Genomic DNA, 26,835 nt, shown 5'->3' with positions numbered 1-26,835 from the left:
TGACTGACAGTACAGGTCGCGGATAATGAGTTCCACGGGGAGGGAGATAATCGGCTGGCGGGGGCTGGAGGCTGGATCACAACCGAGGAACATCCTCCCATGCCTCTCCGGGGCTTGTGTCCCTGGAAACCAGTGGCGGTGACATTACGCCGAGGCCACTCAGCGATAACGAATGCCCCTTTAATGCCTTTAACAATCGCTGGGTCACAGTGTGATTCCATGGAGAAAAAAAACTAAAGAAAAAAAGAACTCTCTCCCTTTTTTCTACCTCTGAATGTCTTATTGGATTCTTTTTTTAAAGGCATCTGTGTGTCTCAACCCGGGTAGAGAGTGTTCACTAGCCACAGCCACACCAACAGGGAGGAGAACTGACCAATCCTCTCCAGCAAGGCACTATTAAAATGACATGCCACTCTAAGGGAAATCGTGCACTGCCACATATTGGGGAAACAGATGTGCTTGTTTGTGTGCAAGTACAGTATGTCTGCTAGACTCAACTTTCTGCTTTGTGCTTTTGCCATTAAATAAGAAAATAATGACATCTCTTGATTATTCTCTTTTTTCATGGTGCTTTATAGATTATTGGCCATCAAACGCAGTGGGTGGAGGCATGGTTACTTATTCTCTTCCTTGCTCTAACAAATGCAGTTTCAGGGGGATGTGGGCTCAGATGCGGGGGGAGGGGGATTGGCGCCTCGCCCTGTGAGATTTGGAATAACTTTCAGGTTGGCCGAGCAGAAACCATAATGACTCTCTCTGTCTGCCCTTGAAATTATCATCTCATCACTTACTCATATTGATAGATGCAGACGCTCTATCTATCTTTTCACATCACCTACTCCATTTAGAAATTTGACTAATTTAACACCGCACATATGTGGAGGTTGAATGCCGTCCCTGCTTTCACTTTAAAAAAAGGCCCGCACTTTTTATTAGACAGAATAGAAGTCTTTTCCTGCTGTCATCCCCCAGCAGCCAACAAAGTCAGCAACTTCATGTGAGCAAACCATATATTCCCCACAGAAGATGTCAAAGCAGATTAGCTTCTCTCAAATCTACTCCCCAGATTAAATGATTGTACAATCAAACTAGCTTTGAGGCTTTGCATAATTTACTTTTCCTCCCGCTTTGAAAATTCTGTCTTTTTTCCCCGCCCATGTTGTGCTGCAGCCTTGAAGTATTATTACCCTGTAAATCGATAAAGATGATATATGAGGCCTCGACTGTCCACTGTATAAACCCTTCTGTATTCAGTGATATATGAGGAAGTATCATATTGAATGGAGAACCTATTTACTGAATTATTTTATACTAATAGCAGACACGTACAACAGAGCGAGCTCCTCAGGAATATGGCTAATGTGCGACTGCATTTGAAAACATTTGATTTTATGAGATGCAGTCAGCAAAAGCCGGGACACTTTGATTGAACACTTTAATTTGACTGTGAATGCTTCATTGCGCCAGTGGCAGTCACAACATTAATAAAGCATATATTATGACTGACACATGTTAGATTACACACCACCCAAATGAGATTTGATGGCCAATCAGATGTTATCGGAGTCGAGCAATGATGAATAGCGCGAAACAGCTCGAGCTCTGAACGCAGCTTAAAGGTCGTAAATATTCCCGTCATCTCCCGATCAAATCTGCGTCTTACTCAGCTGTTTGTGCTCATGTTGTATTGACTGAGCATCTTTCCACCGACGCTAGGTGGGCTAGGCGATCGGCCTCTCGCCCCACCATCGCTCTTTGTCTTTTGACGGCCCCTCTACATCATTTGTGTGTTCATCACTCTTACACGCTGCTCGCCACAGTTAGATAGATGCTTAGGGACGGATCATTAAACCGGGCTTCGCTTTGGTGGAGTGAGGCACAAAAATAAGATCGGAGTTTATGAGGATGTAAATGGCATATTGTTGTTGACGTGGCTCGAACTCAGACGTAAGTTTGAGCTGCTGGCAGCAATAGTGACCATTGCAATTCACTTTAAATAGCTTAGAGTAGCCTTATGGCGCGTTTCCACCGAGCAGTACGGTACGAGTCGGGTCTGTTAACCATGATTTGGCGAGCGTTTCAACCGCCAACAGTACCTTTACTTGATAGGCGTGGTGTATTCCAGAAAGTAGTGGTAACGTCACTTGATAGGCGCGGTATTGGACGGAAAGTAGATTGAAGTCATTCCGCTAACCGCAAACAACAATGGAGGACATACAGCCGATCCTGTTCTTGCTTCTCGATATGTGGCTGTTAAAGTAAATGCTGCGCGGCGACATTGTTGCGACGGTGTTGTAGTTTAAAAATGGCGCCTCGTGTGTTGTATTTCCCCTTGCGGCACGCGCAAATGACGACACTCTTTCAACCAATCAACGTTCTGTAGTGAGTCTAGCTCCACCCTTTAGTACCAAACAACTGTGCCAAGTACCCTAACGAAAGGATACCCAAAAAGTGGTACGGTACGGTGCGGATTTTTGGGTACCAACCCGACCCGTACCGTACCGCTTGGTGGAAACGCGCCATTAATGGAAATATCCACAGTTCCACAATCTAGCAAGTGGAGATTTTTTTTATATTCCATTAATCTCTTGCTGTCAAGAATGAGTATTTAAAAAGTAAAATATTGTATTATTTTATCTAAAAACAAAAAATGCCATAATAATCCCAGGTGGTAATCATACTGATGTTCAAAGACACTAGTCTGACTTTGGACCCAATAAAGTTCTCTTTCTAAATACTACTGTAGTTACTCCATTGTCATTCTACTCATGAGTTGTAGCTGCCAATCAATACCTTATTATCAAGCCTCATCAAACTCACTCTCAATACAACTGCGCTGATGCCAGCCCTGATTAATGCCAAGGTGCCAATACAGAATCAAGAGGTTTTTTTTTATTGGATCCATTTATTTTCTCAAAAGAGACACTTATCTTCCAGAGACAGGTATGAAAGTCGATACTAGTTTGCAGTTCTCATTCAGAGATATTCTCCTGCTTAGAATATGTACAGTGTTTAAATTTGACTCTGGGGTTTGTTCCACCGCGGTCCGTACTGGCAGGGCTGAAGCTGAGGGCACAGCCACGTTGTGAACCAGCAAAGGTCCCGATAGAATGCTAAAGGCTCGGGTAGTTCCGTCCCTCCCCTCCGCCTCCACCAGCCATGGGGGAATAGCCTTTTCTTAGAGGAGCCGCTGCACGCCCACAGTCCCGCTCGGTGTAATCCGCAAATATGTTTCCCTGTGACAAATCCCTCAATGTATTGATGTTGATCCAGAGGAAAAAAGAAGGAAAAAAAAGTTTTTCTCTCCTTGGGTTATTTTATGTTTTGTCTTTTTGACATGAAGTGTCTGAGCAAAAAGGACTGAGAAAAAATTAGAAAAGGAAAAGGAAGGTGAATTTTCCTCAGGAAGTTAATGAAAGTCCTTGAAGTGAGGCAAGGGAAGCTGTCACCTGCCCTGGTGATAGATAGCAGGCTCGCTATTATTAGCATGCCCAGCCCCAGCTTTCGAGTTTTATGCCTTACTAGAGCCATTTGTTGATTAATTAATCAGGTAATGTATGCTATCTGTGCTACAAAGGCTCCCCTAACCTCTCTGCAACCACAAAACATAATCTCTCACCGGGCCACAGTACATTTGAAAAATTACAAAGCAGCTACTAGCAAAGAGAAACTATTTCAACAAAGGTCCTGGCTACTTTTAATGTAAAGTAGAATAATAAACATCCGAGAGAGAAAGAATGTCCCATACCATGACGATATTCACTTCCACTGGCCCAAAGTAACTGTCTGATCTCATTTCTCCAGCTTGACAAAACTGTCAAAACTGTCAAATAAAGCTCAGCTATGAGGAAGGTAAAAACAAACTGGGATTGAAGCACCATGGGGCTCCGAGACCGCGCAGCTTAATGCTTTTTCCTATTTCCCAGTCTGAAATTGAACAGGACAGCTCAAAAAAGCCCACGTGGAACAACATAATCGGTACCCGTGTGCACAATGCTAGAACATAAAGTTACGAAGTTATGTAATATAAAGAGTTAATAAAACTCAGTCCTTTTCTGTGATTATATTTATTGATTTTTTTTCTCAAATCTCACATGGCCTCTTGCCTGTATACTTTTGATTATTGCCTTGTTTTTACAACCATCAGATTTGTTCATATAAGTGCCCCAGCGTCCACCAACCTGACAATTATGAAGTACAAGGTTTACTGCAATTACATTTATTGTGTTTTCACATTTTAAACCAGCAACAACAATACAACAAGTATTGCATAGGTACGAAACACATGTGGAACAGAATAAATAGTTACTTTTTGTGAATGTTATGCAATTCCAGTAATAACATGTTTAATCGGTTATGTTTTTTACTTTATACTGTATATGAAAATAATACCACCTTGAGGCACAGAATTTCCTTAAATTCAGGGATCAGAGGTTAATATCTCACCTCACCAAACATTTTTATCTAGCTATAAGTCAGGGAACAAATGCGGATAATTCTAATTTCAAACTTTTAAATGTGTAATAGGATAAACTGATGAAATGGTGAAAATATATTTTGGCAAACATACCGTGCAATTTGATTGGTTAGTGAGTGCATAAAACCTCATATTCTTTCATATCGTTTCAAATAGATTAAACTTCTCGCCAACCTTGGTGAAATTCACTTCAGAGTCACCACTTATCCTCTGAACACCTAATGAGTGACTGGAGTTTGATGTGGGTTGTAATAATTAAAGGAGGCAAGTTCTTCCATCAGAAGACTCATCAGTTAGAACACATTTCTATCATCATTCCATTGATATTTTGATATTTTGATAGTGATTTTACTTTGTTCTCACTCTGACTTGGTTTTTATGTCAAGCATGTGCTGCACCCCCCCCCCACACACACCCCTAAATGTGATCTGTGACATAATCCCTCAACTGTAATTATTTAAAGCAACCTGTTAGCCTTGAAACATGATGATGAAATAGTTGCATTCTATGTAGACATTGAACGACGTTGAATGAGGCTTTGAATGCAGTATATCTACTGCATATGGCATGCAGATGGGCATCACCGTGTGTAAAAATTGCCGTCATGTGCACTGCCTGGATAGTAGTCTGTAATACTTCCTCTTTCGGTATCCTGCTGTTTAACACTTCCTTCACAGCTGGCACCATTGTGGAGCAGCAGGAAATGACATCATACTTTCTCGATATTGCCTTTGCTGCTCTGTCTCATCAGTCTGTCTTTTACCTATGAATTCTTTGCACACAAATATAGTTGACAGCTGTTCTTTGAGCACATTGGCGTAATAAGTTAGTAACTAGGGCAGTCAAGTTAATAGTTGTATATATTTTCTGTATGTGTGTGTGTGCGCGTGCGTATGCAGACCTGTAAAAGGGCTGCACAGCATACCCTGTCACAGCAGGCATCCCCTCTTTTTGTTTTCCATTCCTCATCATTTTCTCACACTCGTCTAAGTCTCCAGTCATTTATTTGCCTGGCACGGAGTTGTTCCGACCTGAGGAATATCCGATCATTGGCTCGGCTCATTTTCACCTCGCTGTAAAGCTAAAGTTACGGATTTACAGCCGCCATCGTGTCACTACCTTCATTAAAGTGTAAGTTTGCTTCCCAAAAAGTACCAAATGATACCGGCGGTATCGGCCATTCCCGCCACTTACATTTTGCCTGGCTGCAGGTAGCTTGTTCCCTCCTCGCTCAAAACTAAATCTAAAACTAAATCATGAGCTGTCACTGGGCCCATCACTCTACGTACACCCCACAGCTCACCTGGGGAAACGGGGAGCTCATCCTCCCCACTAAAAAAAGGGCCCTTTTCTACTTTTCAGACCCACTGAATTCACTGTATTCAATGTTACGAGTTATCTTTATATACGGCTTGATACGCTTTGATTGCATTCATATGAAAAAAGAAAGTTATTCTGCTACAAATGGTAGCCCGGGGAGACTCCTCCTTAGCTGCCTTTCCAGTAAAAACCCAACCTCAAGATTTTGACAGTTTGACACTTTAATTTCCTTCTGAGGAATTCACCTGAAAAGAATAGAGGTGCTGCTATAAATAATTAAAAAAAACAGTTCACATTGGGTTGGAAATTATTAAAGTCAGGGCTTCAATTAAAACCTCCCTGCTCCTCTCTTTTACTCAGGTTCGGAAAGCACCGGAAGGATGAGCGGCCAGGAGACAGGAGTGAGAGGAAGGGCTCCAGTAAATCTAAAGCTGAGGACAAGCAGGCGTCAGAGGAGGAGACCATGGGAATGAGGATGGAACAAGAGAGGTGAGTGCTCAGACAGAGACCTGGCCGCTATAGGCCTAAACAATAAAAGGCCTGGCTGAACAAAGAAAAGACACCAAAAATAATAGTGCTGCCCGGAAGATAAGCAAACTACCTAATTAGCAAAATGGCAGGACCACGGTTGGGAAAGTAATCAGATGTCAATTTGTGAAATGTCCCTTTCTTTTATATTAGTACATTACATAGATCATTTATAGATCGCTGTTCCTGTGCCATTCGGAGGCGCTGACCTCTTAATGGTGCTCGTGGGCCCCTGTGGATTTGGCATGATTGAATGGTGCTCATTATGATAGTGAAATCAATGTCGCCCCACATTTGTCTTCTCCTGCAGTTGCCCAGGTTGTTAATCGCTCAAGAATGCACTGTTCCTTTTAATCCGCCTGTCTTGGCTCTGCACCCTCCGGTGTTCGTGGACATCGGGACATCCCGAAGAGTAAGGCGAGGCATTGCTTTTGGGGCAGCGTCTCATCCCTCAAAGACAAGCCCCATTTAATTCTCTCCAGCAGGGAAAGACAATACCAGTGCAAGGCCGAATTAAAAGATAGCTCGCTGCCTCCATTGTTCTCCAGCAGCCAAATGAACTCGGTAATCAAACTGCGGTCGGTAATGACAGCTAATTGAATAGAAACAATAGGGCTTGATACCGCTCCCTCTCACGGCGAAGAGAGAAAAGGGAAGGATGGTATGCCGAAAATGCATGGTCCCACAAATGCACACAAGTGTGCACACAAAAAAAGGATGCTCACAAAAGGCCTGTTTCTTGTTGAATGGAACATCTGGAGGCCTCGCACCAAAAAGATGGAGCACATTTATGTTTAGGTATTCAACTATGGCCTACAGCGATGGTCCTCTCCACTGAGGCAGCGGAGCCCACATGGCTGAGGGCCCAACACATTTCCCTCGGTGCACCCTGGAGACCGGCGGGCCTGGCTCCCCATTCTGATCCGGCCCCTTTGAGAGGCTCCCAAAGGACTGCCATGCTAACCAGCAGAACCAACACAGACACACAGTGGGCACGAGATATGTAGATCCTATGCCCTCACAACCCGGTCCTCGCCCACAAACACGTACACACTAAGTCCTGCCTCTGGTCTCTCACCGCCGTAACCAAATGTCTTTGTCCGCTCCTTTGTCATGTGGTGCACTCTCTTTTCTTTGTTCACCTTCTGGATTGTGTCCTTTATGCATTTGTGAGGGCAACCTAATTCTCTCCTTTTGTACCTGTTACCAAGTCTCATCGCTCAGGCGGACCAGGATTGTCTGTCGGTTAATGGAAAAGGAATCCCGAGGGGAAACGTGGTCGGTATTAATAAACCAACAGGCCACGAGGACAAGTCGATATTCAAAGCATTAGGGTTCAGCTGGACGACAGCTTAGAAATACATAACTTGTTGTATTTGTTGTTGGCCTTACTGTATCACACTCCCAAAGTGCTACATTTGATTGTCTCAGTTGTGCTGTGCTTTAGGCCACATTCTGTGATTGATTACACTGCCTCAACGGAGCAGGACCATTTCAGAGTGCGTTTATAAAACCATGGATCTGACCGCAGCGGGTTGTCGGAGCTGGCAATCCTCAGCCAGCCCTGCGTTTCAGCGACCCCTGAGATGGGCCGCAGCCAAAACCCCCGGCTCGGCTGACATTAGTGATCGTTAATTCAAGCAGATAGTTTTGACAAGGGCTTTTAGTGATTCAAAATAGGAGTCAGCGAAGAGGTGAGACAGACTAATTCACAAAACCTGCCCTTTTATATGCTGCATCGAGGCAGCAAAGGTCATTTATATATTTTAAACTCAGACCTGGATAAGATTCATGCTATTTCTGGTTTGGCCTGTGGCCCTTGCATATAGAACCTTTTCCTCCATTGATATATTATCAGCCTCCTATAGACGGAGGACCATGGAGAAGAGAGTCCATCAAACGTCATCTTTTATTGCAAAATGCGGTGCATAAAGAGGGCTCACCGGCAGCATTGGTTTTGCTCAAATCTGGGAGATTTAACAGGGCTCCTTTGATTGAATGTTTCGTGTCTCATCACGGCGACATTAGAGCCTGTGGTTTGGCTGATCTAAATATCAGCTACGGCCAGCGGTGGCAGCAGCTATTATTCCGCTCTCTGTATGCCTGTGGACAGCATCCAAGACACCTCTATCTGATTGGCTCCCGCTGAGAGGACTGTGGAGACAACAAGCCCTCTGATTGGACCTTGGATGGTAAGGAAAGCAGCGGTTTCTGAGGCCACGGCCCTCATTGATGCAAGGCCACGGGGGAGAGAAGGGAGAGTGAACGAACACTGGGTGGATGGGGTTGGTGGAGGTTCTATCGCTCTCGGACTTATCTTTGTGCGTGTTAGCCCTCAAACTATATTTTCCCAACCAAAAAGGGGAGCACACAAAGACAACCTGACAATTTTCCTTCATTTTCCGCCTGAACTCAACTCCATTCTCACTGGCAGCCGATTATGATGTCCATTCTCTCTTATCTGCTCTGCTTTGGTTGGCTTTTAATCAGCTGCCAACACTCCACTGCCACTCTCCTGAACCACTGCAGAGGACATCGCTGCTTTTCCACCCTTCTTTTTAAATGCAACCTCTAGTGTGTGTGATGTTGGACTTCCTGCTTACTTCAGATGAATGCAGACTGACAATTGATTCGGCAGTGGGTCAATCAGCACAATTCATATAACCTGGATTTGCCCTGACAATTTATTATTTATTTGATTTAACAAAAGAGAATTTTGTTCGGGGTACAATGCTGCCTCTGAAAAAAAAGAAAAAGTAAAGCAATTTGCTATAAGGCACATCCCTCCTATCACAGTGATTGTGGTACCAACGATATCATTCCACTTTGTCAAACCATCTCATTATTTCTCTATCCTATTTGCATCTCATTTGCATAGCGAGTTCAAAGGAAGCTCCAACTGGCTGATTGGGAAGTGTGATTACATTTGTAATTATATTGATACCTACAGCCAGTTAATGTGATTGTTAACACTTTGAATTAACACCGCGGAAACTCTGACAATTATCTCCGTGATTGCATTATGCGGTTTTGGGCCAAGTGTCAACACAAAAGATGAGCTATCGGAGGCTTTTTAGCGATTCAGTACAGACAGCTCGGAGTCATTAACTGCACTTCGATCAGATTCAGGTACATCGTTCTCTCCATCTGCACTTTAGAACAATAGAACATGTCTTCGTGAGATTGCATTAAAAAGAAAAAAGAATTCAAGGTGGTCTGGTGAAAGAAAGTACGAGAGCAAATACATTCTGTTTCATTCAGCCTGGCAACAATGCATATTGAGGAGGCAGGCTTTCATGCTTCTAAGTGTGTTGACTTCAAAACGAGTGTCTCAGCCTCCCACCTCCCCTTGGTAGATCACACATTGACTAACATATGGAGATGGAGTATGCCGGCTTTGTTAGTCCCCCCTAAAAGCATCCTGTTGGATAAACTGTGAGATAGATTCAGTGTAGTGAGGAAGGACTTGCGGTGAGCTCTCGTTGGACCCATATAGTGTGTTACAGTATTTACCCGATATGTCTGTCGGCTTTCACACTTGTGAAGAAATTAAGCTCATGCAACGGCGGTTTTTAAGCAGGAAAGAATAAGATAATAATCATCTTGAGAACAGGGTCAGTCAGTGGATTATGTTCAACTTTAACCCTCAGCATTAGACGGTCTAATGCTGAGGGTTTTGTATGGAAGTAAATCTGTGCCATCGGGGGTTGAAATAAAAAGTTGATTGAATTTCTAGCACTGAATATTTATGCATTGAAATTATGTACCTGAATGTTTTTCAACATTAAAACACCGCAAAAAAATTCAACCTAAAAAAAAAAAATGTTGAAATATTCGAAATGGAGGCTACAATATTCAACCGCAAAAAATTCAACCTTGGCACACCAATATGCGGAGGCTACAATATTCAACCCAAATAAATTCAACCTTGGCACACCAACATCCGGGACACTAAGGAGGAGCAATCGATTCTAGATTCAAGATCAGTAGCGTGCGTCAAGCTAAAGGAGCGAGCACCCAAAACACCTTCGGCTTCGGATTGTATCCATGTCCAATAATAACGGGACTTTAACTCTTCTTCATGTCATCAGTGTGGTTTGTGTCTGTAAGATTCCGTAATAGACAGCTGACATTTGTACATTAACAGACTGTGTTGGACATGAACTAAGCGGAAGTTAAACGAGAGCGTACAGCCGCTCACAATACGCCTCTTCTTCTAGTTTTGAATTAATTTAATAATGCTGAGATCCTTCGACAAGCTGTTAGGAGTGATTGGCGGAGTTTTGAAAACCAGGAACGCGCTTGAAGAGGCAGATGAGCCGCTGTATCGTAGTGGGGGGGGGGGGGGGGGGCAGCGGCTTTAACGGAGCAGCGGCTTTAACGGAGCGCGCAGACGCATAAACCCGACAGGACATGCAGGAATAACCGCAGTAGCGTCGGTGGAAGGATCCTTTTTCACAGCGGCACAAGCCGATCTCAGTTGGGTATTAAGCGACATTCAAAGTCCACGTAACGTTAAATGAGTCTTCATGACCATGGGTAAACTTTATTGAGGATCTGGCACAACACAGCGACCTGCAAGTAGCGCAGAGTCTTACATAAAGGGATGTACGTCTTAATGCGAGGCTTTAGAATTTATCTCAAAGGGATCCTGTATTTGCTCGTAAAGTCTGAAACGAGAACCCATTTTCAGTGACGGTGTTACGTGCCTACTGGTTTTTGAACTACTGGTTTGGCTACGGGTGCGTGTTTGTTTTCCCCCGGTGTTACGTGCCTACTGGTTTTTGAACCTACTGGTTTGGCTACGGGTGCGTGTTTGTTTCCCCCCGGCAAGCAGGTGTTGTCTGCCTCCGTCACTTGAGTCGTCACACATTTGCAAACATATTGTTCTGAAAATGTTCAAAAATGCATCCCATATCCATTGCAGCGATTACGATTGTATAAGTGAGCACTACGTCACTGCCACGTATGAAGAAATACATAAAAGAACATTTATTAAAAGTCCGCCACAACCGGGATTCGAACCGTGTCGCGCAAAATAACGTAGTGCCACAGAGCGGCTGTGCTACCCACTCGGCCAACCGAGCTTAATCGATTTCAGTTGATTTGTATATTTTAATAGAGTTGTATATCGTCAGTGGCAAGCAAACGTTTTGGTTTAGGGTGAACATTATATGTTCTTTTATGTATTTCTTCATACGTTGCCACACTGATGGCATGAAGAAGAGTTAAAGTCCCGTTATTATTGGACATGGATACAATCCGAAGCCGAAGGTGTTTTGGGTGCTCGCTCCTTTAGCTTGACGCACGCTACTGATCTTGAATCTAGAATCGATTGCTCTACCTTAGTGTCCCGGATGTTGGTGTGCCAAGGTTGAATTTATTTGGGTTGAATATTGTAGCCTCCGCATATTGGTGTGCCAAGGTTGAATTTTTTGCGGTTGAATATTGTAGCCTCCATTTCGAATATTTCAACATTTTTTTTTTTTAGGTTGAATTTTTTTGCGGTGTTTTAATGTTGAAAAACATTCAGGTACATAATTTCAATGCATAAATATTCAGTGCTAGAAATTCAATCAACTTTTTATTTCAACCCCCGATGGCACAGATTTACTTCCATAGTTTTGGGGTTTTGCTGAGGGGTGCCCACACTTTTCAGGCTTGCAAGCTACTTTTTACTACTGATTCATAGTGTATTTTTGTTTCATCCGTCTAATTCAAATCGAAATGAATCGCGACTGTCCCCTTTTTTATGTGAAATAGCCCGGTGCTGGTTGAATTAGAAGCTCCAGTGTCCCCTCCTCTCGATCATTGTGTGTCTGGTAAGAGGGGAAGAGAGTAGAGGGGCCGGTAATTGGGGCTGTACAGTATTAATGTGTTCAGTGTGGGCAGCCCTTTCCTCAATGTTAACATGCTGGGCCATTAATTGGCTAATGGAGTAAATGGTAGAAAGCGGGGGTGGCTTCTCAGGAGAGAGTGGGAGAAGAGGGGGGTTGGAAGTGGAGCAGCAGTCGCAGGTTGCCCAAGGAGAACTCTGTGAGCAGGTGTGGATGTATGGTTTGGAGCCAATATTACTCTGCAGAAAAAAGCCTGTTTTCCTACTAAATACATGAATATACTACTAATTTGCTTTATGTTTTTCTAAACCCCTATTGGGACTTTTTTTAATGGAGTTTAAAGTCAAATATTTGTGACTGTTTTGCAGGTGGAGTACGTTCACTATAAATGCCTCTTTGTTCAGTTGATAAGACTAGCACACTAGCAACTATATACTATATATTTTTGTTTTTACTGAAAATGCATTTGAGCTAAATGTTAATGTCATACATATTGGCATTTAGTGGGTATCATGTTTTCACCATCTGAGTTTAGCATGTCAGCATGCTGACATTTGCTAATGGGCACAAGCAGGGGTGAAAGTAGTTTTTATTTCTTGGTGGTACTATGATACGTCATGATATGTCACGTTTGACGTCACACGTTTAGCCTCTTCTGGGTCCCAGCGCTCCGCTCGTCCAGATCTAACAACAATGGCGAAACCTGTTAATTTATTTACGATCACGTCCTACTTTAGTGATGCACCCTTGGCGGTCAAAAAGGGTTTAAGCTTAGTTTAGTCAATTTAGTAGGATGATCTGACACAGCCAGCAACGAGCTAGTACAGTACAGAGTATTGTTTTGATAAACAGCGGTGGCAGCAATGTGTTTTAGAAGTGTTTAGGGTGACTGTTTTCAATACAGGTGCACGTTGAGGGTCAGGCAGTCAGGTACAGCACATGCGAGTGCCCAATCGGCAGAGTGCCATCATATGGCAGCTTTGTTGATTTGGGCAGAAATCCCCTAGAATGACAGTTGAATGTCACTTGTTTTTTTAAACTCTGATCTATTTTAACAACACGGGACACAGCACTGCGGCAAGTTAAAACTATGTCTCTGTCTAACGGACTAACATAAACATATTTTTGATAGCCTACCTGCTGCAAAATTACACCAAGACAAGTAGAACTATTTTATCCAGTGTAATTTATCACTTACCACTATCTTGTTTTTTATTATCCTCCTGTTCCTCTTTCTTCTTCCTTTTCTGGCTTCCTGAAGCGTAATTCCGCTTCATGATGACTGCCGACCGCCTGACTGCATCACCCATTTGTGAGCTCATTTAGAAATTTTGCTTGTTAATATCCTTTCATTGAAATGCACCTATTAGCTTATCCTTGTTAGAGTCCCTCAGGCCTGGAAGAGAAGTCTTTCTTTTTTAGAATCATGTCGCCAGTCAGGCCAAGGCCATTATCTCATCCCAAATGTCAATATTGCCGTTTTTATGAATCTGATTAGTATATAAAATGCCAGAGGGTTCAACGATCCCAACGGACTTCCGTGAACCTGTCGTAACATCATTGTCTGGTCCTTCCTGGCAGACATCTGACATCATTTTTGCCGCAGGTGAAGGGGCTTCTGGGAATTAGGGTTTTCTCCCCGAGAGGCTCGTTTTCTATATCCTGACTGAAGTGACAACTGTGACTTGGTCATTGCCGTGATGTACCTGGTCTCTGCCAATGCAAATGAAACACAAAACCAGCTAAGGGGCTTTAGGGATGTCTGCATATCATGCAACATTGCATCAGGCCTCCATCAAAATCTCATTTGGCAGATAATGCTGAGAAAATGGGATTTTTTGACAGCTAAAAATAAACAAGGCAGTCTATGGGTGGGATATGGGAATTGGGTTAATTTGGCATTGAAGAACGGGGATTGTTTGAAATGTGATTACTGTTACTAAAATACACAGACACAGGAGAGGGAGTTGGGCTAGGGGGATCTAGGGGATAGCAGCAGCAGCAGTGGCGGGTGGGGTGGGGTGGGGGGGTTCAGAGGTTAGTTATAACCTGAGGTAATAGGGAAGTCTTGCACCAGCGGGAGGTAGCGTGCTTGTGTTTTGTTGTGTGTGTTACCCTACATCTGGAAGCACTGAGCGGTCCGCTGGTGGCTGCTGCCAGGGTCACCGCAGTGGGAGGTCAATACCCCCCCAAGCCCCTCTGCCCTTCTCCTTTCTTTCTGCTTCCCACTGTCCACCTCCCCCGCTCCTCCCCGGCCAGCTCTTCTCGCTCCCACGCAGCACCATGACTGAACCTTGTTAGCTGGGGACAGATGGGCGTTCACATTCTCAGATACAGGAAAAGACCATGTGAAAGGCTCTGTTGTGTGGAAGAGGTCCTGGGGAGAGCCACAGCATGTAGGGAGAGGAAGGCCTGGAAGGAGGAAGAGGAGGTCTGACTCTCTCCCTCCCACCTCCTCTTCTTAGAGGACCTGAGGGATAAGATCAGTGCACTCGCCGCGGCCCTCTCATGGCTCATGGAAAGATGTATTTGAATAATAATCCTCTCACTACAGTAGAAGACATTATTCTCTGTCGTCATTCCCTGTTACTTGAGAGAAGGAAGCCACTTTAGAAGTTGCCTCAGGTCAAGAATGATCAATACCAAAGAACAAACTTTAAAGTTGGAATGCTAATGTTTGCTTCTCTGAGTGGACTGAGTGAGTGGTGGAACATACTAGTTTATTTTGCTTTCTTTTATTCCCAACTCATTATCCCCGGTTGCCTGCTTACTGTACATTTTTTAATACACCCCCCACTCAGTACGTCAGCTATCATCAAATATCTCCCTTTTGTCTCCAGCTGGATACAGTTGGTCTGCCCAAACACATGCATGTCACTGTAGCATCATTCCCAGGCAAATGCAATGGAAACCTTTACTTTCATATCAAAACAACATGAAAAAGTGTTTCCACCTGCAGAGCTTCAACATTAAAGTTGTATATCGGCTTCCAGAGAATGAAAATCAACAAAACCACAAAACAAAAAATATCTTAAGAACCACTTAATATTTGACAAATCAATATATTTTCTGAATTAGCTTATGTTATCCATATACATAGTTTCACAATAAGGTACAGAAGGGAATTGACAATATTTAAGACATTTTACCCAGACATTTTACCCAAAACAATATTTTAACAGCATAAACAATTCAACATCATAGTAATTTTATGTATGTCTGCCACAATTTGAGAGTGTAAAATAATTTTGAATGTTTCTCCAATGATTCACAGAGGGACATTTTTTTGTTAATTCTCACAGAATACATGCCAAGATGCAGGAGTTTCGGGAGAATCAGACAAAGGAGCGGGAATACGCTGAGATCCAAGACATCGTCAGCGGGGCCTTGAGCTCAGATGAGGAGCACACCTACGCCGGCATCGGATCATTAGACTCCTCGGTGGATAGCAGCAGCTTGGAGCCCTACAGCCCCCACTACCATCTCCCCCAGAGTTCCCAGAGTCCTCCACTTCCTGGGAGTCTACAGGACAAGGGTCCCCCCCTGGAGGCCCTGTATGCCCGGGTCAACAAGCCACGCAACGGACGCCCTGCAGCTCCAGACAGGTAGGGGGCGCACAAAAAATATCCCATGCACAGCCGCTCGCAAGGCCTTTGACTCTGCATATATGAACGCATTCAAAGCCACTCAAAGCTCCACAGTGTGCTTTGCTGCCTTTCTCCTTCATTCAGAGGACACTCAACAGCTTTGTGCCTTGCTCTTGAGCTTTGCAACGATCCAGTTCATTTACGCCTCATGTATAATGTATTAGCAGCAGTGTGATTGTGTTTGCTCGCTTTTTTCTTGTCATGCGTGACAAACGCTGGAGAGAAAAACAATGCATTTCACACAGGGTTTTATCGCTGTCGCTTCCCGTGAGGCATTGCCCCGTGCAGGCAGGCACAATCCTAAGGCAAGGTGAAAAATAAATAAAATAGAGAACAACAAGAGCCTATCAGTCATTCTGCCTGTGTTAAAATGTAATATCAGGCAGTCCTTTTATTTTCATTATCCTTGGATCACAGGTAATCCTCCCCAGCTGAGAGTCACGTGACTTTGGCTTGTTTGTCACTGGGGGTTGCAGCACATATAACCTCCGTGTCAACACATATTTGATGTGTTGGCAACGCCACGCAGAGCCTTAGTTTTATATTAGTGTGTTGATAGCTTATTGCCAAAAGGCCATGTGAAGTTCCCTCATATGTTGCTATTAATGTGTTTAAGCTCCTGTACATAAACAACATCTTAATAAACCCAAAAACTTCGCTAAACAGCGAACAAGGGATCATAATAGTGACAATATTTTACACAACATTTTGATGAGAATTATGAAATGCGTAAATGGCTTGATACAACTTGACTTGGCATTTGATTTCTCTTGAATTTTAATGTATCTTTAGCATTATGCATGTTCTTTTAGGAAAGCCAACCTTTTACAAACCAGACTTGTTTTTCCTTAAACATAAGGGCTTGTGCCAGAGAAGCTCTGAGGGGTCACAGGCTTCCTGTAGGTCACATCCAGTGGTGACAAGTGAGGAGATTTATATTCCCATGGACTCCTAGAACCTTTAGGGGTGTTATTAATGCATCGGATAATACCCACCTCCCCTGATTGACAGCTGTCACATGGGGGCGTGTGACCTTTCACTGCTGGGCTCAGGTGGGGTAGGGTGCATGTGTTACCAAGCTGTGTGTGTGTCTGTGTGACTGAGACAGAGCGCCTCTGTGTGACTGTGAGTGTGTGAGTAGTTGTGTGTTTTTTTTATAGAGGATTTACAGGGGTTGACTCCCCATCCTGTAACACACCCATGACAGTCAGAGTTGATATGACAAGCTTATCTGGCGCCACTGATAGCCGGCTGAATCCATGTGCCAATACATCCGGGGCTCTGTGAAGGCTACTGATCCATATGTCTAAAGTGAAGGTTACCTCCATGTGTTTCCTGCGGATAGCCTCGTTCCGTCAGAACAGCTATCTACTGTCAACGATCCCACTTTCCGAGGTACAATCCAATAATAAGCCTGAAGGCCAGGTGAAGAAGTAGGCAAGACAATGCTTGACTGGTGTTCAATGAGCATGTGTGATCACACCTTAAGGTGTTGGTCATTGATAGATATTCTGTCTATTCTTTATTCTCTTCCTTTGCCAGAAGAAATATTAATAGCAATCTGCTCAGTGGCTCTCACAGAGAAATACAGAGAAAAAGGAGTTGTGCAAAGGGCGTCTTGCATGAGGAGGTCTGATTGTTACCAGATGCTTTATCGCTTAGATACCATTTGAAAAATAATTTCCAAATACTTTTGGTTGCTTGGTTTATTCAGACCACCTGGGTGTTGTATCCTTTCCTTGTCTTAGAAACATTGTTTAGGTTAAAGAACAAATAATATAATAATACCAACCATTAGATTGCCTGTGAAATAATAAAAAAACACTTATCTTCTCCCTCCTGGTCTCATGTTTCCTGGAGATTGTATTGTCACCTTCACTGGTGTATTTCAGCACAAAAAGCTGAGAGTTGCATGCTAATTATAAAGACAAGCTTATATTTGCGTTGGGGTCTGACCTTAAAGTATTGATAGCACACTATGGAGTTTCATTTGCAGGGGCCGGATTAGCTGTCGCGAGTGTTGTGATTTGATTTGAAATATGCGCCGCATGTTCAACACTGCATTTCTGTTTTGCACCTCTCACTACTTTGCATATCTTGTGTATGCCAGCCCGGCCTTACGCTTGTAATATGTGTCTTGCTGCCTTTGAGATATAATAATATGCGCTGGTTCTTATTTAGCTCAGAGGCTTTCTATTTACCATTTGCAAAAAAGGAGCTTGAAACACATTCAGATTCAAGACTCCTGTCACTTGCCTATCATAAAAAACACAAACAGGGATTTGCATTTCTAAATTAAACTTATAGGAACTTTTATTGTCAAGTAGAAAGTGCCAACACAACGGAATTAGCAATTATTTCTGCCGGTTCCATGAATCAAGGCATAGTTTTGTCCAAAAGTTTTGTTTTTCCGTTTAGAGATCCCCTTTGGCTTCCAATGTACTCACTTTGTTATCCTGCCAGGGCTATTTAATCCAGTATTTTTGGAGCTGCAGGACTTCCTGTTTGAAGGGAGGAGGAAGTCGCTGAGGTTTGTGCAAGCAAGTCTTCATTCCCGGCTGTCAGTAAGTCTTCAGAATGAAAGAGCAGAATGAGTTGCGTTTAACCCCGACCTGGATACTGTTACTGCCTTCTGAGGTGGGCCCCGGAGAAACACGCTCTGATCTAAGGCACAGATTAAGGACTAGCTTTTAAAGGGATATATGAGGTTATTTGCTCACAGAGTCATATCCCCTCATCAGATCTGAATGCATTGAAGATCAAAATGCTAATTGCCTCCAACCGTTATTTCTTTTGATTGACAAGCCCAAGCTTTTTACTGATGCCAAAATAGTAAAATGAAAAGAGATGTTAAAGCATTGAATAAAATGTTCTTATGCAGTAGGTTAATATAATTATATACAGTATATATATATATATATATATTATTTATAATATAATATATTTTCATTGTATTTCAACTAAAATGTGAAGAGGTCCAGTTAGAGAAAATTTCTAGAAGCAAAGGTGCGGAAGATCATAATTTTACTAAAGAACTGAACATTCATGTGTGACTGCAAATATAAATGTTCTCTTTATTAACTAAATAAAAGTAGGGCTGCATTTAAAAAAAAATGTGTGCCTCATGATGGTGTTTCAATGGGTTCTGAGCATAAGGGACACTGGTTTAGTGTTGCAGTGGGAAGTATGAACAGAAACGAGTCTGTCTATTATGGATTAAATGCTCTACTTTAAACGCTGTCCGCTCTTCTCTTTATGCACCAAGAGAGCGCCATTTTTTCCTCACCCGTCCCGTTCTCTCGCTTTCTCCGTCTCACACATCTTTTCTCAAATTTCCCATCTTTCTTTTCTTCCTACCGTCTTTTTGTTTGTAATTTGCTGCTACCTATATACGAATACAAAGACTCGATTGGTCGAGTAGTATCAAATGGGATGGTTTAACAGTAAAGCAATTGGTTTGTGCTTTAAGCCGTGAAGATGACCAAAGATGCGCTGTGACGTTTAAATCACAAACGTATTTTTATAGGTTTCAGATGGCTTCTGAGTCCGAATCCGGACCGCGGTCCGCCAGTTATTATACAGTGATTTTACCATGGTGGAAGCCATCTCCTTATGTTCAGGTGACCTTTAGACATTACGTACAAGTGCACAAATCTTTGTACCTTGTAAAATTGGTTCCAGGGAACACGTAAATGGAAGAAAAGTGAGTTGAAATAAGCTGTCAGCCTACAGTTTCTTTTCTCTCTTTTCTTTGGTGAAAAACGCACTTAATGCTGAACAGAGGCGGTGCGTTTCATGGCGGATGGCTATACTCGTACTAATCAGAATCTTCCATCTAAAAGACACCGAGTCAAACATTTGCCTTGCTGAAAAGACATCGAACAATGCTGCTAGTGCCCAGGAGTTTGAGTTCTCATCGCTTTGTTTACTGTACATCCCTGTGTGCTGTTATTACAACACAACGTTTTAGTGAAATAGAAGACTTTTCATTTTCTTTTTTTTTAGATCCAGTCAGCTAATTAGAGACACTAAGGGGCCCTTTGGCGCTCCTTTTTAGAGGAAGTGGGGTCCACATGCTTGTCATTGTCAGTCACTGTACATCGTAGTTTTGCATCTTGAACTCGTTTGATACTTGCATTCTTTTCATGCCATTATAAAGTTAATCTGCGCTCTTGTTTATCCACTACAGTTTATAAGGAGAGGCTGCACCTGGAAAAACAGACCAGCTTTACGCTTCTCTCTCAGCTAATGGAGCACTAATAGGAAGGTCACCGGCACTGTAAAAGAGGGAATGAGTCAGACCTGAGCCCGTAAAGCCTTGGAGATACAAGAGCCTGTGGTTTCTGTGGGCGTCCACTGATCATGCCTGTTCTGCCATATCGGGTTTTACTGTGCCTTTCACGGTATCAGGGTACTACAAGAGCTCGTTTGACAGTTTATTGCCAACCTCCACGTTATGAGAGCTGGCAGCACCAGCTGTGTTTTGACAATGCTGTCAGACTCCATAAAACTGAAGGGCACCAATAGAAATCCAGCATCAATTTATGATTGGATGTGTTAAAGCATTGTATAAAGCAAAAGTAAATATCATTTTTCACCCTAAAACCTATATACATGCTGCTCTATAACCAAGTCTACATGAGCCAGACAAAGTGTTTTCTTTTTCAGTTGCATGGTGTCAGCTTATAAAAGAAAAAAAGACAAAAGTTAGACCCAGCTAAAATAAATGACCTCATTTCTCGACAGGCAGTCGACAAGTCAACCTCTCCATCTGCTGAGGGACCGGGGGGTTTTGGGTGACTGGTGTTGGATGCTGCGTTTCAGAACGACACCCTGACAGGTGCCAGGCTCGATGGGATTTGTGGGAAGCGAGCGTGAAACAAAGCATCACCTTTGAAAACGCAATTTGATTGACTGCTGCTCCCATTACCCAGTCAGGTTTCTAAAGCTCCTTAGAGCATGGGCGAGGAAGAGTCAGGGAAGCACAGGGGGGAAGAGGTGGGCGCTAAAGGAGGGGGGCAGTGGGGTAAAGAGATATGGAGCTCAGCAGTGCAAAGCCCTTGAAGTCCTCTGCGAACTCAGCAGCTCCAGAGAGGCTTGAAGGCAAACAGCAGTGAGAGGAAAAAGAGTCCTCACCTACAGAAACACACATTATGGTGTTTTCCCCTTGCTCTCTCCACTCTATAATTCAGTCTGAACCGTTGCATGGTCTTAAAATTGGATAATGAGGTAGCTAATGCATTTTCCACTGCTGATAAAAGGTCAGGCTTTTAAGTTTGCGAGGTACCTCCAGCCAACAACCTCCACCCAGCAACAACCCCGCTTCCACCACCTCGCCACTCAAGTCCAAAAAATGTTCATCTGCTGCAAGACACGTCCACAGCTGTCCACTGGTTTAAAACCCACAAGAGCAATGATGCTTTCAATCTCACTGTTGGACCATCATCCCTACAAGCAATTCATTTTGAGAACATTATATTGCCATTCCAACAAGAACCAATACTCATTGTGTTTAATATTTAGAGAAATGCAGAAGGGCAATGCTTACAGACCTTGATCAGCCGGATACTCCGGACCAATCCGAAGTAATCGCTCTCCTTTAATCTCATTTGGCATCTGTAATTAACTCTACAATCAACACTCTCTGAGAATTTTATAGTCTGTATTTTCACTTAGATGCAATCAAAGTGAGATTAACAACAATTTCTGACTGCAACATCTGTAGCTTTGATTAAATCCTACCTCTCAATAATTCATTGGTAAACAAATGAATCTTTTACACGCCCTGCCTCTGTGTTAAGACTTTAATAACAGCCTGTAGGTCTCTAATTTCGTTTTCTTGTAGTTCCCAAGGGAGTAAAATTGATGTCTAGCATCAAGGAGCAGTTTGCTTTAATGCGACACTTACATTAGTGGTAACTAATTACTTTTTGCATTGGTATCTCTGTTATTCCAGAGTGTTTGGCCTGTTGTATCCAGTCTCTCCCCCTCCTGTTGGCTGCCGAGCTGAACACAACTTGCAGTCGACTCTGACGGTGCCACGTTTTGTTCCCCGGGCCATGGCACCATGTTGCGCCGCTGCCTTTTGTTTGTCTCTGACATCCTTTGCCGTTTTTCCATTACTCCCTCTGAGTGTCCTTGTGTGGGTGTGAAATTAGTGTCACAGTGAATGCGTGCAGCAGTGCCTTCTCCCGCTCTAATTGAGAATGAGAAAAAAGGACATAGAGGTGGTGGCAAGAGTTCGTCTGAGATGTCAGCCCGTGCTGAGAGAGCTGCAGGTTTAATGAATGAGTCCAGGTGAAGCCTCGGGTTTAGCCATCCTCTGCAGCTGGTTAACCAGTGTAGGTGATGTTTCAGTCCCCAGACTGCTTTGGAAAAGCCACGTGTACACCAGGTAACAAAATGAGGGTGCATTCTCACGCTGACCTTTGCCTTTTCCTCCCAGCTTGCTCTGTGCTGTGGCAATAATGCACCAAATGTACATCAGCCTTATCGCAGGGGTTCCACGCTGATAGAACGGAGTATCTCCCAGGCAAAGCCAATGAATTATTTTTCTGGTCTACTTTCATTTGCTTCAGAGAGGGCCCTGTGGGATGAATGTGATGGGATGGAGCACACAGAAGGCAATTTATCCTACGTTTGTACCATTACGTTCATTTAAGAAGGCAAACAGCCTGAAAGCAGATCGAGAGGGGGAGTAGGAGGGGGAGGTAGAGGGATATAGACCCACCTCGCTTTCAACTCTACATCAAGTGGATTGAGCTGATTGAGGTTGCATGTACAGCATGTTTTCTATCAACATCCCTCAAATGGGAAGCCTGGAAGGCATGCATACAGTACCTAATGAATTTGAAGATGAAGGGAAAGGGAGCACGCCATTTAGGGCAGGCATGCCCCAGAAGACAAAATGGGGAGCGGCGGAGGGGGAGTTTGGAGGATTTGAATAAGGCCGAAGGGTACCGGAGCATCGTTGACTGATCGTCACCGGAGGGCATCTCGTCCCCGGCAATCAGCTGCTGCAAATAGACAGTTAATCCCCCCCTCAACTCTCCTGAAGATTGCAGATGCCTGACACCGTAACTGACTGTATCACGCCTGGGAGAGATTAATAAACTACACAAATTAACAGCCAAGTTTTTCCTACACAATTTAGAGAGCACCATGATTTGTTTTGAAAATGTCACAGCGTCTAATGGGGGGAGAGCCCTCCGAGAACTTGTTGCTAGCAAATCTGGGACGCACTTTTCTCTGAATTACTGCACTGAGAGGACTCTTTTGATTGAATAACACACCCCGTGGTGCTGCTGTTATGTGAATGCGAGGCTCCTTTGTAAGTAATGCTGTTTTTCACATGATAGATAAACCAGTTTCATAAACTAATCACGGATTCTCTTCGCTAGCAAGGCGTCACTGCAGTCGACCCCGGCGCCCCCCGCTCTCACACAGCGGCACCAGAAATAGATCAGGTGTGGAATGCGATTGAGAGGCAGGTGACTACAGAGCGTGGTCTTGTCCTGTGAACCGTGGCGACAAGCAGATGACTCTCACGTTGCTTTCATCTGCAGTTATGCCGAGTGAAAAACACAGAAAAGTGACCTTGGAGCAGCATTTTAGCCTTCTGTGCTCTGATGTTTACCAGCCTGGGAAGGGATCGTTGACTTTATAATGAAAGGGACAGTTTAGGGGTTCCATCTCTCTGTATATACGTATAACTTGTAGAAGACTGGAGGGCAAAAACAGGGTCAAATATCAACTGAAATTAATCTATACAGCAACAGAACAAGGGTCAATCGTACAGTAAGTTAAGGAAATTAACTGAACAACTGAGTACAAAAAGGATCAGATCAATTATTTTGATATTGAATTCTGTCAATATTACATTACATTACATGTCATATAGCTGACGCTTTTATCCAAAGCGACTTACATTGCATTATAACTTGGCTTGGGTATCGAGGATCGATTGGAATCGGCACTAGCTTTGCAATTTACCCGGTATCGTTCAAAAGTTTTAAATTCGATTCCTAGTTTCGATTCTCAGTCCGCCGGCGCCGACCGGAAAAAGAAACCGCTGAACACCAACGAAGAAGCGTCCACCGGAAGTGTTGGCATAACAGCGCGATCGAACATGGATAGCGTGCGTCGGCGGTCCAAAGAGTGGTTACACTTTTCGAAACAAACTGAAAACTCTGCAAAATGCAACATTTGCAGCAAAATTGTTTCATGCATAAGAGGGTGCACGTCAAATATGATTAAGCACCTCCGAGGTCATGGAGTGGAAGTAAATGTGTGCCCCGTCTTTGACGCGCTGCCTCTTCCTCTGGCTCCAAGGGTTAGCCTATCAGTGGGAGCAAGGTAACGTTTAAGTACCTGCAGTATCATACGCTCATGTGTAAATGTGTTTTTGTGAGGTTTCAAAAATAAAGCTCTCTTGAGGAAAGTGTACTCCTGTTAAAATATATTAATAATTTATAATGTTTATACAATATTCAAGTTTATAGTTTGATATTTATATTGTAGTTGAAAACAGCACTGTTAGAAATTCAAAGTAAAGTTAATAAAAAGTAAAAAGTTCATAGAATTAACATTGATGGAGAAGGTCAGACTATTTCCTTCATTTAAAATATCTTAAAATTAAACTTTTTTCACCCTGCCTCTTAAAAGAATCGGAATCGAGAATCGCTGGGAACTGGAATCGAAACAAGGAATCGGAATCATTCAAATTCAAACGATACCCAACCCTAATTATAACCCATGTGTTACATTTTGCCTGGGGAGTAATTAGTAATATGAGTTTTGTATATTAGTGAGGGAAATTGCTTGCTGATTCATTCCAACAGAAAATAAACAATAATTCATACTGTATCATCTCACTTAATAACCTGCACAATAATACTGAAATGGTTGAAAAAAAGCAACAAGTATTTAAACTATAACCACCAGAAACCATTTAATAAACATTATAATCCTTTAACTTTTGTTCATTTAAACAGATTTATAGACCAAACCACCGAATGTTTTGTTCATAAGTCTCTGTCCCTCAATTTAGTCTCTTCTCTTATCATCTCCTCGCCTGCGTTGTCAACGCAAGACAGACCAGGAAGCATCAAACACAAATCAGCCTGCTTGCTCTTAGTGCCAGAGAGGACTCTAGCTTGGTTCGCTTTAGAGTGTCCCATCTGTTTACAATATAAAAACATCAAGGATTGGAAGTTTGGTATTGTATAATCATCATCTTTAACAATCACAATGCAATAAATTCATTCAATCTTTCAATCAACTTCCATCCTAACCTCTCACTGTCACTCTCTCCTTTTAATGACGGAACTTACGCATATTTTCAGTTGGAAGCAGTTAAAATCCATACTCGTATTAATAGACGAGGCCTACAAGTTCTGTACTAACCAGTGGCCCCTGCATCAATTACCCGACTGTGTCACAGCTGTATCAAGAAGTTAGTCCATTCTAATCGAAAAGCCAGTCGTTGTGTACAGGGCACATAATTAAATTTACCTTGCCCACATCTGAGCCAGCGAGCATGTGCACTCAACCCCCAAAGGCATTAGTTCTCTCTATTTTAAGAGCAGTATCCATATTCCTTTGTCAGACTACGCCATTGTTGAGCCAATCCGCGTGCCTTGAACAAGCTCCCAGCGGCAAATCGGATCTCAGTGAGAGCCTTTGTAATTACAGGGAGCTGAATGGGTGAATACTTCCCAAATCCGCAAGACCATCCAGCGACACATTCCATCTGTCTTAAGCTTCCCTTCAACATTTGCGATCAAATCATGAGGAGGTTTTGAAATAGTGCACACCACCACCTTTTTTCTGCTGTTTGGATGGGAATTGTTTGAAGTTTTTTGAAAGTTTTATACAAAATGTGTCTTTTCCCTGTCATGACAAATGAAGGCCTTTCACATCAATTCTGAGGAAATAATTGTTCTGCTGTAATGGGATTCTGTTCTAATTTAATACGTTGATAACATTGCTGTTTGGATGAATAATCCTCGGAGATTGTACTCGTGCATTTGACAGCTACAGTATATTATGAAGAATCTGAGTCACGTAAAATGTCATTTTGTAAAATGCTAAACAAATATGATAGTGAGAAGTGATTATATCTTGAAATTCCACACTTCATAAAACAAAGTCTTTCAGGGGGTTTTAATGTTACACCTTTGGCTTAATTTTGTTGAATAGCCAGAGAATTCTCGAACTTGAATGTAATTTTAAGTGTATAAGCCTTGGCCATGCAGTGAATATGGGACTCATTCCTTGACTTTTACCCTGTTATCTCACACAAAATAACAGGGGAGGCCCGGGGGTTTCTCTGAGTGTTTCTTTCCCCAAAACAGGCTGTGCTTGGGCCGGAATTGGGCTGTAGGTCCCCTTCAGCAAAGTGGGACAAGTGCCCCTGAGCCGGACCTTTTTTCAGTTCAGTATTGGACCTTATAAAACCCTGTGGGGGGCTCCAGACATCTCCAAAGCCATCAGCATGCCTGTAAATATGCTCTTAGCCCCTTGCAGCAGCATAATGACAGCACATGGCCTTGTTGGTCAGCTGTAATTGGCTCCATGATGTCATCATGGACGCCAACGTCTTAGAGCCTGGCCTGTTTTCAAAGAGTATATTCAAGGGAATCACGTTCACCTTCCATTGTATGCTCTCTGACTGGGGTTTGTCTGTGCCAGAAGATATGACTGGGGAGGTTAATAACCAAACGCTTTAACAGAGTCAGCCTTATTGAATTGGTTCACTGATTGGACCAAACGCTGTGAAGGTCTTCAGCAACCATCTCAGCTTTTCCTTTCCCCTGCTCGCTTATTTTTCCAACCTGGAATACACTCAGCATATCAGGAATTACATATTGTTTTGAATAGATTCAGTTGAGGAACAATGTATAGTAATATAAGAAGCAACTCACTTTTAAGAATGGTCAACATCCCAAAAGGTGCAGTTTTTAAAGCATTTTCATAGCTCTGAGAGGGTTATTGTTGGTTATTATCACCACACTTCGATCCACCC

General features: G+C 43.0%; 1 protein-coding gene across 3 annotated transcripts in view; it reads left to right on the top strand.

Annotated features, from left to right (window-relative positions):
• Window positions 1-26,835, top strand: part of pard3aa (par-3 family cell polarity regulator alpha, a) — a 281,463-nt gene that overhangs the window by 197,661 nt on the left and 56,967 nt on the right. For all 3 annotated transcript variants that reach the window (XM_037455958.2, XM_062559226.1, XM_037455956.2), the window contains 2 exons: window positions 6,158-6,286; window positions 15,465-15,767. In XM_037455958.2, the coding sequence (XP_037311855.2) occupies window positions 6,158-6,286; window positions 15,465-15,767 (432 nt within the window). The remainder of the gene's footprint in view (window positions 1-6,157; window positions 6,287-15,464; window positions 15,768-26,835) is intronic.

This window comes from Pungitius pungitius, chromosome 19 (genome assembly GCF_949316345.1).
Source record: "Pungitius pungitius chromosome 19, fPunPun2.1, whole genome shotgun sequence".
Lineage (NCBI taxonomy): Eukaryota > Metazoa > Chordata > Actinopteri > Perciformes > Gasterosteidae > Pungitius > Pungitius pungitius.
This window is presented reverse-complemented; position numbering and strand designations above follow the sequence as displayed.